The 17239-nt window shown below is 35.4% G+C and overlaps 1 protein-coding gene across 7 annotated transcripts in view; it reads left to right on the top strand.

Annotated features, from left to right (window-relative positions):
• Positions 1-16748, top strand: part of SMARCA2 (SWI/SNF related BAF chromatin remodeling complex subunit ATPase 2) — a 108526-nt gene extending 91778 nt beyond the window's left edge. For all 7 annotated transcript variants that reach the window (XM_085311431.1, XM_085311430.1, XM_085311425.1 and 4 more), the window contains 5 exons: positions 10453-10558; positions 11232-11333; positions 13360-13492; positions 15039-15181; positions 15818-16748. In XM_085311431.1, coding sequence (XP_085167557.1) covers positions 10453-10558; positions 11232-11333; positions 13360-13492; positions 15039-15181; positions 15818-15853 — 520 coding nt within the window. In that variant the 3' untranslated portion in view covers positions 15854-16748. The remainder of the gene's footprint in view (positions 1-10452; positions 10559-11231; positions 11334-13359; positions 13493-15038; positions 15182-15817) is intronic.
• The last annotated feature ends 491 nt before the right edge of the window (positions 16749-17239 follow it).

Genomic DNA, 17239 nt, shown 5'->3' with positions numbered 1-17239 from the left:
TTCCAAGTTCTTGTACTCACTAGTGTCAAATCACTTGATCCTATTAAGGCTAGGACAGCACAGAATTGCTAATTTAGACTCTGAAGAACTTTAATATCTAAAAAAACTATATTTAAGGATGCTTTATTGTTAGAGCAACATTCTGAGGATTTGCAGCTTTAGAATTCAATTTTTAGGCATCTGAAGCTTTTGGTTTTGGTTTCAGTGGGGAATTCTGTTCGGCTCTGGGCTTGTGTGTGTGTAAAGACAATTGGGGCAAGTACAGAGGGACAGGTTAATTGGAAGGAAAGTAGGCCATTTGAGTCATTTGGAGAAAAAAAGGTTTTCTTGTGAATTTAGTGTTTGAATTCTTGAAATCTTTCTTATCTTTAACATAAATTTTCAGTGCTAGTAAATGTTTCATCTCTACTTTATGATAAAGTCCAGAGGACTAATGCAGACCACAGAGAGTTGATTTTGTCCCAAAAGATGAGCAGGTGGTGTTCATCCAAAAATCTGACAGACTCTATCCTGAGATACTTTGACAAAACCTAGTCTAATTTCTTTACTAAGTTTTATTACAGTTAATAAACCAGGAGAAAGAAAATCAAAAGAATAGAATGCCAAGACAAAGCTATGAAATATTTGTGATTTCTCTCATTTTTTCCCCTTGCATTTGAGAAGAACTCCTTATAAATACTTAGAGAATCACTTCCCTGTTCTGTTTAAAATCTTTATTTAAAAAAAAAAAAAATACCTTTTCCATGGTGTTCACAAAAGTCATGGGTACAAATTGGCTACTTCTATGTGGAAACTCGTGTAATGTTGACAAGAGGAAGCTGTGTCCATGTACCTTGTCAGCTGTTCTCTTGTGTTTGAGTTCTGTTGTAGACATTTTTGGACCTGTGCAACCTTTTCCTTCCTTCTTGAAAAAGTATCCAAAACAATGAGCTGTGTTGCCTGTGTTCAGAAAACCTGAAGGCTGCAATAATACAGGAAGTAAGCACTAGTGGACTGAAGTTTAGTTATGCAGTTATTAAATTAAAGTGAAATAAGACTTTTGGTGTAGTGAAAAGCAACATATGGTTCTTCTAAATCCTACAGAAGGAAATTCAGAGCTAGATATCCAGCTGGTTGTAAACCCCAGGTAAAGAACTTTATCCAAGGCACTGCAAGCTAGCATTGAGGTCAAATTACTGTTTGTTTCTGTCATGTCCTCAGTGCACATTCAAGCTTTCTTCTTTCTATATGTTATGTGATGTTACATAGCAGCTCTCATATTTCCTTCCTTCCCATCATACTTCCCGACACAAGTACTGATTCTGATGAAACATTCCAGTAATCAGAATTTCAGTATTTGTCACAGAGCACTTTATAGCGATAGTTTCTCTGAGTTTTTCTACAGAACTAGGAACATGCTTACTTAAGGAGAGAAAATCTGAAGTATTTTTGCTGATATTTGAGTTTTCTGGCAGCCTGTTTGCTGGAATTTTTGTACCTGGGGAGTCTTCCAGGTAATAGCAACAAAATAGTAACGCAGAAAAAGGGAAAAAAAATACAATGCGACATTTAGCTTTGAGTGGGCCCCTTTGGTGTGGAGTCCTTGTCAAGTTTGCACTACTGGGCTCTAGCAGGCTGCTGTGCTTTGGATTCCAGTATTGGGTTATGTGCTTTAAGCTGTTCTTTGAGTGGATAGACATGTCTTTATGATATCTTTGTATTTATCTTCCTTTACTTTGAAACAAAAATCATGCCTTGTTCTTCAGAACTGTGGGATCCAAATCACTAAGTAGTCAAAAAACTTGTTGCATTCACTGCTACATTGTTAAACTGCACCTGTGCTCAAAGCCACAGCATCTTACTCAGCTTTGAGTATCACACCACAAAATGTGTTATCAGCTACAGATACAGAGCAGTTTCCCTTTTTCTTCTGCATTAATTTGCCGATAACAAAGGTTATAGAGCTGTATGTATTCAAAGAATCAAAACAAAAAGTTGAGAATCTGAAACTCTACCCATAGCTACTACTTTAATGATGCTTGTAACTGACTTTGAAAATCCCTCAGGATAGAGAAAATGTGTGCCCATTTGCAGACAAAATACCTTTTGAAGGGGTGTGAGAAGGGACAGTAGATGTTCTGTTTTTTTCTTCATGTGTGTCGAGATGCATTGAATTTTTGTGCATTTAGCAACTGGAACAGAAATAGTATGTTTGTGGCCACACTGTGGGAACAAGATTCACAAATAATCCCATGTCAAAAATCATCTCATGTTAATATGTTGTCAAACTCTCTTTGGAAGAAATTGGCCAAAAGCAACAGAAAGTCTCATGTTTTGAAAGACCATTTGTAAAATATTTACTCTTAATAAAAATATCCGGAATACCAGATAGAAAAGATACTCAGCTTTTAAAACACAAAAGTAAATAGTGGATTACAGAAAAACTTTCCTTCAACAATATTTATTACTTAATTTAGACCTCATTTATATGTGGTCTAAAGTGAAATAGAGGAGAGTGAAAAGTGCTAAAGGAACATACGAAAAACAAGGGCTCCTATCTATAAAATGATTTAATGTATTGCTTTCCTTTTTGTCCCCTTTGTCTACCAGCTATTGACTAGTTTTATGTGGTGGGGCAGGGATGTTTTACATCACTATTTTTTTTTTTTTTTTTTAATGGATTAAAAAAGCCTAGGCTTAATCTGTGATGATTTAGAATGGAGAACAAATCTGGAACGAAGCAGAAGTAAGATAGGAAAGGTGGTCAAAATCCTCTGACTTCAAGAAATATCCTAAGTAAATTTATGGAATTATATTATATATTGGTAATAATTGTGAATTATATTATGGAAGGACTACAGAAGTTCTTGAAGAACTAGTGTTGGGATTGACTATAAAATGTTGATGGTATTTATTAAAAAATAGGAATGTCATAGAGTATAAGGTTTAAAAATAAAAGTATCAAAAGAAATTGGGACGTTCTTGTGGAGAACTGAAYGCAGTTATGTCTGGACTAAAAGAACTGGCATGAAATTCAGTAGCTAGGTATTCAGAATACCTAACAAGATACTGATAGTTTAAAAATGGGAAACTTTTCCGAGTTGGAAGCTCACGATTTGGACATTTTAAAAAGAAGATCCAGGCAAAGTAACTATTTGAAGGATATAATACAAGCATCAGTATTGTTCAACCACAAAAACGATGAATCTGGCCATTCACAACGTTGCCAGTAGAGACAAAGAAATACTGATGCCAGTGTACATTTGCTGTATACAGCTCCTGAAATTCTTACCTGTTCAAGAAAGGTAAGTTTAAATTGAAACAAGTGTAAATAAAGAGTTGAATGATAAGTGGCATTGGAGAGTCTTGCATGAGGAAGCAGATTGGTTGGTTTATCCTAACAGCACAGTCTGAGAGGGGAAGATGATTGCTGTCAGTAAATTTTCTTGAGAAAGAAGAGAAGCGTACAAACAGTGTAGAACTCTTTAATATACAGGATCACAAGGTCATGGTATAACCAGTCATAAATAAATAAAGCTTGGTAACTAAAAGAGTTCGGGAACATCTTTCCATAAAGAATAGTGGATCAGAAATACCTGGCTAGATTTGGAAGAGGGATATCCTTTATTAAAAAGCTAATGTTATATGATAAATACCCAGGATCTAGATTCAAGGACCTGGAGATCTTTCCAGTTTCCTTGTTACAAGAGGGTCCTAATTCTCCAGTGTGAAGTATGAGTTTTAACAAAGTTGTTTTCATCAATATATTGTGTGCTTACATGTATGAACTTTTTAGTCCTGATCTTCTTATGAGTTGATTTGCAGTCTTTTATGACAGAAGTTCAGAAACAGGTTCTAAGGAGATAGTTGTTGCGGAGGTATTGAAGTGGATTTCTATTTTACTTTTTTCCCACTCACTGCTGAAGAGTCACAGAGAGAGCTGATGGTGCAGCACTCTGAAATTCAGTGATAGAGAAGGTGGTTAATACGTGTTAAGTTTTGGCATTGTCACTAAAATTAGAGCTGAAATTTGTTGCAGATATAGTGGTATAAACGTCCTTACCTTATAGTTTCAAGGTCAGTACTTGAAGAATTAAAAATACTTGTGCGTCAGTAAATTTGTTTCCTTGTGTATATGCGTATGATGAGCTGTTACAGGCAAATTTCATGTTTTCTTTCTCTGTTTGGCCCGGAAGACCTAACAAGGGAAATAGCAGCATTGCTGTGGACTCTTGGCTAGCAGAAGTCTACCCAGTTCRTCAATGGTTTTTGCCCAGCCTGAGTGGCATGAGAAGTTAAGAGATACTTTGTTGTAGCTGTTGAGACAGGAAAGTTAGATTTCTGCGGTTAATCTTCACTGAATGTATATAAACTAGCTTTTCTCAGTGTTAGAAGGAGGTTGAATTCAATCAAGGAGAAGGGATATAGTTTAACAGCAGAGCACTTACATAAAGGGAAACCCATTCCCCTTATATGTTGTTGCATCCCTACTTAAAACAGGGAAGCAGCTAAGCAGGCCTGCATTAGGAAAAAGAAAAAAAAAGAAAAGAAAAAGAAATAAAAAGAAAAAGTCTGGCGAGTTCATTTTACAAAGTCACAAAAAATAGAAAATATATATTTATATATTCAGTTATATGCAGCTTCTTCTACCTGYGCTGTAGTTACTGGAGTCTCTGATTCTGAATTTCTGGTACCAGCTCAACTAAGTGGGATATTACTTCTTTTTTGATAGCTACAAGCGCAACTTGTGTGCCCTCTGTGTCAGAGTCACAAATGGGAGAAAAACTTGCTTTTAATTCTTACATTTTTAGGCACAAGCATCATCTTTGCAGACTCCATTTGCATAATACTGCTGTATTTTAATTTGGGATCTTGTTACAATTGTTTTTGCACTTTAACCAGTATTTAGATGCCCTTGCACTTGTTTCGCCTTTTTTCAATCTTGCCATACAAAACACCTGGTTAGAAGAAAAAGACTGAAAATACATCAGTCTGTCAGTTCTAACGTTCTTTTTCCAGTTCTCATCTTCACTTTGCAACTTTCATTCCATCAAAATCAGGAGTCCCAAAGAGAAGAGTAGATAATGTGTAAACATTGTATAAAATGTGTCCGGTTTAATTATTTTAGAGTGTTTATTTTAGAGTGTTTTCCTTTAGTTTTGATATCAGTGGAAGACAGGCCGTAAGTTTAGCTTCCTTAGGAGTTACCTTTTTTGACTGTAGGAATTCAGCTGAGAAAAAGAATGATATATTATACACAGTGGTCCTCTGGCTTCCCTGTGGATTCACTGTTCTATTATTTGGTGCCAGGGTTTGTTATTTAGTGTCTAGATGCCAGTTTGCTGCACTAGCTACTTTGCATTGTTTTTGTTAGATAGCATCAGTTAGTGTGCTTCTTCAAAACACTGTAATGGCAACAACTCTATTGTGTAAACTGATTTGTTTCTGTGATGCACCTGCTTTTTGCTTTGCTTATGAGACTCAGATGTAGGGAGTTGCATGATGTATACACTAGCTTCACAAAAACTCCTTTTAGAGAGTTAGCCATATTTAATAAGGATGATAAGTTGATGGGCGGGGTGGTTGTGTCCTACCCATATTTCCTGCTTGAGCAGGAGGCTTTCCCTGTCTGTGATGTTTAGTGTTATCATCACTGCATCATTAAAGCTTAAATGTTGAAATTAATGCCCATAGTATTCTAATGCTGAGCATAGCTCAGGGAAATTCATATGTGAAAATAATTTCATTAAGTTTCTTCAAGTCACCAGTTTTTAGCTGTGTTATAAAATGGCAAGTAATATAATTAGCTATTAGTAATTTAACTAGCAGTTAATTCTTTCAGCGGACACTGTTAAGTCTTCAGACATGTAGAGCAAATAATTCTTAGTTAAAACAAAGTCAAAGTTGCAGAGTATGTCAAAACCAGAACTTAATATTTCTACTCATTTCCATTTCAGTAGTACGGAAAGATCCACCACACATTACTGAAGTCAATTCCAAATGAAGAAATATTTAAATACATTTAAAAAAAAATACAATCTCATTACTTACCTGAATTAATACTGAAGTTGTTAAATACAGAGGAACAAGCTTACTCTGAAGGCTTGTTACCGCTGCCCCCTGCCCTTTGTAAAGATTGTCATTGTGAATTGCATTCAAAGAGGAGCTGTGATTTGCCTACTAGTTTTTTTTTGTGAACGCTCTGGGTTGAGTGAGCATGTAGGAGTTTTCTGTAAAAGTAATTTTAGTGTTTGTTAAGAAATACGAAATTTGCCAAGGAACAATGAACACTTTGCAGTTTCCACTTCATTTTTTTGTGCCATTGGTTTTAAAAACCTGACGGAGAAAGGTGTTTGATAGTAGGTCAGTGGCAGTTTTCTTCTGGTCACATATGTCTAAGGCACCAAAAAAAAAATGTCTACAAATTAGGCTTATTTTTTCTTATATTTTTCAATTGAAGATAATACTGGCTTTATAACAGATAAATATTCTTTTAGGTTCCTTGAAAGCAGTTATATGAGATTAATTTCATGTTGAGAGTACAGATTTTCCTTCAAAGCAAAAATCTCTTTAAAATGAGTAGTAATCTTGCATGAGTAATTATTCATGCGTGAACACACATAAGGCTAAAATAGACCTAATGCAGTCGTAGTGAACTGTCACTCATAGTTCTTTCACAGTCAAATCTTAATTTATTCTGGTCTTTCTTCCCTTCAGCATGTATCCTACTGGTTGCTAGGCAACTGTGATTTTACTGCGCATGCTTTTTATGTGGTAGTTGTTGTGGTTATTATTTTTTAATTACAAAAGTGAGGAAAAGGATTAAAATCAAAGTTGCATTAGTAATTGCTAATTTACTCCTTTTGTACCCACAACACAGTGTTTGGAATTGGTGTCTTCATTTACTGTATAGATTCACATACACAAAGGGAACAGAAGACAATATTTCTAGGTTCTATAAAAAAGGTAAAACAAAAAGAAGTTATTGATCTGGGTAGAAAAGATCAAACTATAGTCTTCTGTCTGTTGCATATTTTATGCCCTTAATGCTTTTTCTTTCACAGCCTTAAATGATTTTCAGTAATTAATCATAACAAGCAAAAGCTTGCAATTTTTTTAAGGCATTTTTAATTTAATACAATGTGTGAACAAGCCACAGTTGGCTAAAATTCTGTCTCAAAGAATAGGATGTAGTTTTAAAATAATTTATTACTGTTATACTTTAATATAAAATTTATGTGTGTATGTATATATATGTTCATATATTTTTATGAATACATATTTATATGTATACGTACGTATGACAACGAGATGAAAAGCTATATAGTCTTCAGGGGCTTTTTTAATAGGACAAACGTGGTTTAAAATTTGATTACAATTAGATGATAATTAGTAACTGTTTCCTTTTTACTTAAAGAATAAGATTATTCATAGTTCTATTTGTTGTTATACTTCAGAATATAACTGGGACCATACCAACATCTGAGTAGTTTAGTATTTTCCTTTKGACTCAATCTTTTTCTTCTCAAGCAGATACATATGCTAGAAGAAAGCTGTTGGAGTTTTGAACGTAGCAGTGATAATTCGGTTTTTCTGCATAGCAAATTGAAAATGCATATTGCGCAAAGAGTTTTGAATGTAATTTTTTGCACTTTTTAAAGGATTGGTTTACTTCTGCATCATATATGTGCATATTGCACAGATTTCTGTTAAAAGAACATTACAAGGCTTGCCAAGTCAAGCACTCAGAAATCAGAATGTGACAGAGAGGAGTTGCAAATTTGATGTGATTCCCTCAGGAACATGCATTATAATGTGGTCTGTAAAGGCGTAACAGTGTACTGATTTGCTTTGTTTTGCTGTACTTTYGCTTTGCTTTGCTTTGGTTTTCCATAGGGCATATTCCTTGCAAGCACAGAATGGACACTGATCACTTAATGAAAAGCTAAATTCCTCCAGGGTTTCTTGATGGTGCCTTGCAGTATAAAGTGTCTGATTGTTTTGCAAATATGTAGTGGATTTTTCACAACACCTCTATAAGCATTGCTCTCATTTTACAAATGAAGAATAAATGGCATTTGGATAGCAGAGATACGATTTTTCAGGGTACTTACAGTCCTCCGTGTTCTGAAACAACTTTCACTGACCTCAGTTACCACTGCGAGTGCTCAACACTTCCCTTTATTAGTAAAAAAGTCTTCAAATTACAGAAAAGGAGGAGCACTTTTGATATAATAAACTATGTAGTATATTTTAATGCATTGAWTTTGTTTGGGACTTCCTTTTTTTCTCTGAGAGGACAATCTGAGATGAAAACAAGTTTTGTCACATGGCATGATGTTGTCTCTCTCACAGCTTATTGACGAGATTGGTGCCTTTGAACTCCTCCACTTTGACGAGGAAAGTGGGAAGGCAAAGACTGGTCACTTCTGTGTGAATCATGACTAAAGAGAATAAGAGACACAGTGACCTTGACAGTTTCATAATTATTTACTGGTAGTAGAAAAATAGTAAGAACTGGGAGGAGATTTATCTGGTCATTTTATCATTTTGCTATTTTAGTATCAAGATGCTTCCCAAGTAAATTAGATCTGTCTGGGGAAGTTGGTAGTAAACTTCCTAGAGTCTTAACTGCTTTTCTCATGTTCAGGGCAGGTGATCTTGCCTTGACAACAGCTTGGGTGGATCTAGGCTCAGAACGCTTCAGTCTCTCCTTCTGTGGATGGAAATCTCAGTCAACCTTCTTTTCTCACGAAGCAGCAGCAACAGCCAGATACATGTTCCTGCACGCATAATCTAGGAGGCAATCTGGCAGTAACTGCAAGCAGGGGAAGTCAGTGGCTACTGCTGCTGCAAATCAGGCCAAAGTTATCAGAGTGAGGCAGAGTTACGTGGCTTCTAGGTTCACAGTGGAAGGAAAAATACTCTAGATTCAAGGTTTGCCCCACAGGGTATTAGTTGGACAACACTGAGTAGGAAGCTGTGCTTAGAACATTTATATTACTGTCTCTCTTTCTGATGCAAGGTGTATAAGGAGCAGAAATGTCGTAGGATTAAACCAAGAATATTAAGAAATCTTGGACTGGGTAAGCAGCAGCTGCATAGGAAATGAGGAAATACTGTTTGTTTTTTATTGTTACTGGCCTGCCAGGTTCATTGTCAAAATAGTATCCCCTCAACTTCTAATGCCATCTCAGAGATTAAGAGATGTCTAATTTGGAAAAGGCATTCATGACTTTCATAAAAGACAAGAGCCATCCTGTGCTTTTTATCATGCTCTTCCTCCATGATAGAATTACCTTGGTTATTTAGCATTAGTTTAATGTGTCTGATGGGATTCCCTGCAATTACAACATCACTGTTGCAGGCTGGTTACAAAACAGAACCTTAGGTGGAGATTCAGGACTTGGCAGCAGCCTTCACTTTGCCCAACTCCTGTGAAGGTCTTGTATGTTTGAATTGCTATGCAAAGATGGAAGTGAGGAAACAGACTGATTTGAAGTAAGTTGTGAGAAAAGGAAGTATGTGATTGTAGTTTGGGGAAATGCTTGTGAATGCTGTCTGTTTGCAATGTATTACAGTTTTTCTCTTCCTAAAGTGCTTTCTTCTGCTATCTTGTCTGTGAGATAAATGGCANAAAAAAAAAAAAAAAAAAAAAAAAAAAAAAAAAAAAAAAAAAAAAAAAAAAAAAAGTGCCTAAATGCATAAAATGCGTAACAGCCATCAACAGATACATCTCTCCAGATAACTCAGAGTCATCTGTTATTCAGGAAGCAGCAAATGAGAAGATGAGAACCACCTCAATTGGAAGTTTGAAAAAAGCTATTAATGAAGGACGGGTAGTGGGAAATCTGGAAGTCTTAGACTCTGCCTGTAAATCATAGGAAATGTTCTCAGAATATGGCAGGATTTTAGAGAATCCATTTATATCGGCTGATCGAAGACACACAGACTGCTCTACAGATTTTCCGCATGCAGTTACAATGGKCCTCCCAGAAACCTAACCTTCATTAATGGAAGTTAATGATTTTATTTGTTGTAACARCTAGTTCCTCTGATTGCGAACAGTATCTAGTTGGGAACTAGTATGAACAAGCAGTTTTCTATGACCATGAGCTGCAAAAATAGCTATTAAGTGACCAAGAGTAAGATAGAATGATAGAGAAGATACGTGTTAAAAACTATGTAACAAAATGAAGAAAAAGATAAGACTGTACTTGGATGAAGTGCCACAGAATTCAAATTCTTTTCCTAATGTTATAACGACAGTTATATATTAAGACAACAACATAGAACGTGTATTAAATTGTAAATTAATTATTTTTACCAAATCAGTAAGTCAAAGCAGAGTTGAATTTCTGATCCTTTGAAAGAGAAGAAAAATTGTGAAGCTTTTGTTACTGGATTGCATAAATTCTTGTGAGGAGAAAGTTGTAGTAATTCTTTGCATTGTGTGTTTATTTTTCTCAACAGTTCAGGACGGCAGCTAAGTGAAGTCTTCATTCAGCTCCCATCTAGGAAAGAATTACCAGAATATTATGAATTGATTAGGAAACCAGTGGATTTCAAAAAAATAAAGGTAAGATCCCTGTGCAGAATTGGAGATTTCTACATTTCTTTCTGTTATGTGAAAGATGAACATTTAACTTATCATTAAAGTTATAATGATGTAATGACATGGATATTGAATTTACCTGTGTTTCTGGCTTAGATTTTAAATATTGTTACACACCTTGTTGTGAATTTGTTTAGTGTGTATTGCAGTATTTCACTATCATTTAAAGCAAATAAAGATGCAGCAGTGTGACCTTTGGAGATGACATTTTGGAATAGCCAGGCTGAATTCAAATACAGGTGGACAGATGAGGATTAGGCTACTTGTTGCATCTTAGATGATGTCATAAATCTGTGACCTCTGTTCACATTGTACCTCATATGTTTCTGTCTAGGGAAGGAGAAGCAGGAAACTTCTCTTACCCATAGAGTACAATTTCTGTTGGTTTAGGCTCTTCCAGTTCACATAGCTATTACATAATTTTTACTCAATTACAGTGGTGTGTATTTTGTCAGGAGTATGTTGACAATAGGTTTCAGAGTTTGCTTGTTTTAAATGGGTACTTGTCCTGACACTTAGGTAAAGTTGTTAAAGAGAACATACTTTAATGTATTGAAATGTCGTATTAACTTAGTTTCTTGTGTATTATTTTTCTTTCCCCACCTCTGCTAATCCACGTTTCACATTTCATCAACAGGAAAGAATTCGTAACCATAAGTATCGGAGTCTTAGTGACTTGGAGAAGGATGTCATGTTGCTGTGTCACAATGCTCAGACATTCAATTTGGAGGGATCACAGGTCTGACTGAACTATTTTGTGTTAAATGTGTTTTCCCTACATAGTGTTTTCAATACTTGATTATTATAATTATGTATATAAACTTTATTAATTTGTTTTTGAATTAGTGAAAGAGTTCTGAATTTATTTTCAAATAATTTGTTTTTGAATTCACAATTTTGAGATAAGTTTTTTTCTAATATAGTTTTATATGTGTAGTTTAGAGCTGCTGTAGGGCTGTTTGAATCTATGCTAAATGGCAGTACTATAGAGTCGTATGTCAGTTTGGACTTATCAGAGTGCATGGCAGAAGGAACAGAGGTAACAGTCTAGCTTAGGACCACATGGTGAGGAAGTGCTTAGTAGTAAACTTCAGCTCTGCTAATGGAAGATTAATGGTTTACTGCTTATTGTTGTAGCAGTAAAATAACTATGAATATGTAATGAAAACAAATGGAAAAAAAAATGAAGGAAAGCTGATACCAGAAGTATCACTGAAACATAAGAAATTGTTAGAAGTTGGCAGAGGAGATGAAAAGATGCACGGAAAAAGCCCTAGTTAATTGAGAAAAGTAAATAAGATTATTCTTACCAGAATGAATTTGTTTTCTAATGGGACACTTTTTTTTTTGTTAGAGAGATGGTAGAGTTGATGACAATAACCATAAATGGGTAGAACTATTTARTAGGTATTTCTGCTGTCCCTTACGATAGAATGATGCAGAAGTATTTTCCTTTCCAACATACCGACATTAATTAAGCCATTTCAAATCAGTCAGGATCATTTTCAGTGTAAACAAACAAGTTTTACTGTGGTCAGGAGCAGTCAAAAAACATAGTAGTACTTACCAGAACAGAGGATAGTCTGCATTGAGAGGCTGTTGCTCTAAAATGGACTTGGCAGTCAATGAAACAGGAGAGACCATGTATGTCGTATCATGTATTCTGAACAAAGTTTTACGTAATTCCTGTTGCTGAACCTGCAAAGCATTAGAGCAGTTTTAGCAGTTTTAACATTATCCACATTATATAATGGCAGCCAAAAATCCCCTTCTTTGTTTTTATGACAAATACCTAATTTCATTTTATACAAATCTTTAATTTAGCGAAGGGAATAGTGTGGCAGCCTGAGTATTTTAAATGATTATGATTAGAAAACCAAATGCATATTTAACTCTGTACCCTTCTAGTAACTACTCTTAATTTAGTTAGAGTTTTTAAACTTTTGACTCAATGCTTTTGAGCCATTTGTGCAATCTTGTTTTCTGTAGAGATACATACTGAATTGTCCAGTGCATTATCTTCCACATTTTACCAAGCAATACGTATGTCGTTTATTAAGACAATTATGAACAATTATGACAGTCAATCAGCAAGTAAAGGATATTTCTGTTGTATAAATCTGAAGAGTACATTATGAGCCAGTCATAATTACCAGTCCTGTCATTCATAGATTTTTGAGTTTAAGATAAAAACTGGTAGACCAAAGATGTTTAGCAATCTATGGAATGTTAGAGAATAAACAGTAAGTTCAGGATAAGCACTGATTTTCAGTGCTTTTTAGATCTGAGGGAAAGGAAGGAATAAACTGCTTGGTACAAATTAATTTCTGTGTAGTTTCTTTGGATTTCAGAACAACTAAGGATAATGAACAGAAGGGTTAGCCACATCTTGTCAGACTGTAATCCAAATTAAGGCTCATACTGCGAAAGACTCACTTTGGCAGTTTTTCAAAGCTGTTATGAGCTAAAGAAAATATAGCATAGTTCCTGTGGTAATAAAAATAATTGCGGAAGAAAAACACTTGTATTCCAGGAAGAACTCTAGGAGTGGTATTTCTGAGGGTTGTTATTGGCAAATTTCTTCATTTAGAGCATGAAAAATTAATGTTGGCATTTCTTGTAAAATCCATGCAACAAGCATTGTTACTTGTAATTAAAAAGACCATATACTCTGTGGGTTTGCACTGAAAATGAAATTCCATGCTGTGAACTTTTGATGATGCTTGACTTAACAGTTCTGACATAAGTTTGTATTCATACTGTAGATCTATGAGGATTCCATTGTCCTCCAGTCTGTGTTTAAAAGTGCACGACAGAAGATTGCCAAAGAAGAAGAAAGCGAAGATGAAAGCAATGATGATGAAGATGATGATGATGAAGAGGAGTCAGAGTCAGAATGTAAGTACCCTGCTAAAAAATGAAAGGGGCGTACATGCAAGCTGCGGAGGGAGGTAATTTTTTTTTTTCCTCAATTTCTGCACTGAGACTGGTTTTAAGGTTACATTTTTCCATTGTTGGAAGTAGTTTCTTATGAGGTTTGCTGGTTTAGCTGTTTACATTCAGCTTAAATCTTTGGGTGCTCTACTCTGGCTATACCTCTTACAGTACAGTAAGCTATTTTTAAACCAGAAACAAATCACAGAGCTGCTTTGCAGGGGGAGATCTTACTGTCCATGAGTGTTTATAAACTCTTCTGTTCCTATTCATCTTATTTGTAAATTGAAGTGCTTGGAAAGGCTAGAGACAGCCTTTTTCCATGCGTGCTCAACCTCTTGAACTTGGTGCAATGTACATAAAAATTAAGAACCAGGAGATGTAGCAAACATACCTCTGTGAGACAAGGACAAAGTAAAACTCAGGTTGTTTTGGAAGCAAGAAATGACACCCATTCTTTAAGGGCCCTGTCTAACCTGCTTTGGAGTAGGACTGGGCTGGACTGAAAATTCAGCTGTCATCTAGAACATGGTAAGGAAAAGCTGGAGCATTCTAGAAGTGCCCTTTCATCTGTTGTTGAAATACATTGCAAATAAATATATTATCCCAATTGGTGAAAATCTTTACTTCCAATTTGAACTTCAATCTGCTGTATATATGCCATTCCACAGATTTACCTGTGGATTCAAACTGTTGCAACAAACTGATGGCCAAAATTTAGCCAGGAGTGCCCATATAAGAATCATCTCCATACTACCTCTCGGTTACCCTGACTAATTCAGGTTTCTTCAGCAACATAACCTCTGAACCTTAAGTTTCTGCAGACTTGGAAATATTACAGAGTTGAATAGCAAGGATTCCTTAATTCTATCTATGACCCAGTAGTTCTGCCCATCCCCTCTAGCTGTCCAGTCCTGACTATTTACAGAGCCTGTACTATTTTCTCCTGAGCTACTCTTCGCATTTCACAAGCAGCTGTGCAAAGTGTGAGACTTCATCAGTTCATCTGGAAATGAGGGTTATTCTGGAATCAAGTACTAAACATTTTCACGGAAAAGGTGTCAGGTCAAAGTTTACCAGTTCAAAATAACAAACATTTCCCATTCCTACAAAAAATATTTTTAGGTGTGCATCCCCTCATGCAAAGTTGCTTGAACATAATCACAGCATGAAGTACTACCTGTAGACACGATCAGTTCTGAGAGTGAAAAGAAGATACACGTGGTCAATCTGAAGTTTTCYTGCATGGTTTAATATTAAAGTTACTGTTACAACTACCAGGAAGTAGACAAATTAGAGCAAATATCTCTTAATTGTTCCACAGTCCAAATATAAAGCAGAGAGAATTTTTTTTCAGGCTGCCACCAGAGGTGAATTTCTGTGAATATGGATAGCATTTGAAAGTTGAATGGTGATTTTCAGTAGTTAATTTTGTTGAATTAGTGGGATGTTGCAACATAGTAAATAAAGACAGATATTACATTCATGTGCACTGTTCAACTTTTTGCAGCAAAATCAGTGAAAGTCAAAATCAAGCTAAGTAAGAAGGATGAAAAAAGTCGGGAGAAAGGGAAAGGCAAGAAGAGACAAAGCCGAACAAAAGCCAAGCCTGTTGTGAGTGATGATGATAGTGATGAAGATCAAGATGAAAATGTAAGTTTTGTTGACTGAGACTGTGGAAATGGTTGCAGGGATTGCAACTTTTCCCTCTCCTGCTTGCTTTCAGAATTTTCACCTAATCATGCCTGGAAATATTAAGCATGTTTTATTCTGTGGTCATCATCTTGAGAGAATGGGGGTGGTGTTAACCATGTCAGGGTGTGTTTATGAGTTCTGGTCACAGTGCTGAAAGACCAGCAGTGTAAAACATGTTTGGAGTGTATTTGTTGAAGCTGTTACTACTTTCACTGAACCTTTAAACTTCATGGTTTGTTTTGGTCCCCACACTAAAAACACTTAGGGATTTTTTTTGTGTGTGTGTGTGTGGGGGGGTTTCTATTAATGCCATGAATGAGAACCAATCTCTTCCTAGTCATTTTTTAAAATGCTTGGAAAGACAGAAGGAACTAGTGTTTGCTGACGGTGCCTTTTTTCTGAAGAAGCCTACAGCAATTGAATGAAATGTGGTGAAAGAGAACTATCAGATAGGATAGTGTATTTCTAAAGGCTGTCTTGATTTGTCAATTTTATTGTCATTTTTTTCTTTCTTCTTCTTTCTTTCTTCTTTAGCAAATTCTATAGAACAGCTGGCAAAGAATTTCTGACTTTTCTTGTATCTCTTACCTCTAGGACCAGTCGGAAGCAAGCGGAAGTGATGATGAGTGATCCATAGGGTTTATTTTCTTGGCAGAACTGACCCCTTCCCCTTCTCTTCTCCCTTCTCCTATTTTACACCCAGTGAATTCATTTTGTCAAATAGATATTGGGTTATTTCTGTATTCTCATTCTCTATAAACTAGCTTTAGGATAGTGCCAGACAAACATATGATATCATGGTGTAAAAAAGGGAAAATGTAACATATTATGACCAAATTGGCCTCAAAGATTTAAAAACAAAACAAGAAAAAAAGTTTTTGATGGAAAAAGTGGGTTGATAGTATATTTCTATGGGTTGGGTTTAGCTTGGTAATGATTTGATTGTGCCTGGTTTTATTGTTTGATAGAATGTTTTTCAATGGCATCAGAAAGACAAAAACAATGTTTTTTGTAGCAGTAATAACCAGGAGAAGCCATTAAAAGCCACTGGTTATTTTATTTTTCATCAGGCAGTTTTCCAGGTTTTTATTTGTTCTGGGTTTTCTTCTCTCTTCCCCCCCCCCTTTTTTTTTACACTGTGGTACATGTATGCAACTTTTTTTAATAGCTTATAAATGTACAGTAGTTAGCCTTCACCCATCTTGTCCCATGTATGTTTTTCCACTTTATGCTTGACGATCTTCAGAAAAATGCTTTTTGAATTGTATCAAATTTATGTCTACTGTAAACTTTGCTTAACTTTTTTCTCCTTGATTAAAAAAAAAGTTAGGTTGAAAAATGCTATTGAATATTGCAATCTATATAGTGTAATGGATGGCTTCTTTCATCAGACTGATCTTCTATGTTACCAATGTGGATTATCACCTTTTCCCTAAAGTGTACTTAATCTTTGCTTTCTTTGCACAATGTCTTTGGTTGCAAGTCATAAGCCTGAGGCAAATAAAATTCCAGTAATTTTGAAGAATGTGGTGTTGGTGCTTTCCTAATAAACAGATAATACAATTAAATTGATAAAGCCTTGTGTTACGAGTTCCATGGAAATCTTTCTCATAGTTAAGGAAAAGAGTGCCTCCTGTAGACAGCTCTGCTGTAGTCTGTCCTGAACAGGAAAAACAAGAACTCATTCAAATTCCATAGAAGTATTTTCAAAGCTATAAAGAGAATATTTTATTAAAATCTTGAAATAACAAAATAGTACTTTGAAATAAAAGTGTAATTCAGTCCTTAATTACAATTCAGGTGAGTAAGTATTAAAATAAATATGTTTTTTCTTTTTCTGTGGGGAAATGCATATGTCCATGGGCTTCAGTGAGAAGGAATACAATTAGTTATGCAGACAGTCATGTAGGCATAGATCAGTTTATTCTCTTAATTAAGTATTGCCTTGAGATATCACAATTGAGATGTAGTACTGTAAACACTTTAGCTCCATAATATCTACTGTTAATATTGCTA

This window comes from Rhea americana, unplaced genomic scaffold, assembly GCF_003343005.1.
Source record: "Rhea americana isolate MKP2758 unplaced genomic scaffold, rheAme1 scaffold_340, whole genome shotgun sequence".
Classification (NCBI taxonomy): Eukaryota; Metazoa; Chordata; class Aves; order Rheiformes; family Rheidae; genus Rhea; species Rhea americana.
Note: the sequence above shows the minus strand (reverse complement) of the source record. Positions and strands in the feature narration are given on the sequence as shown.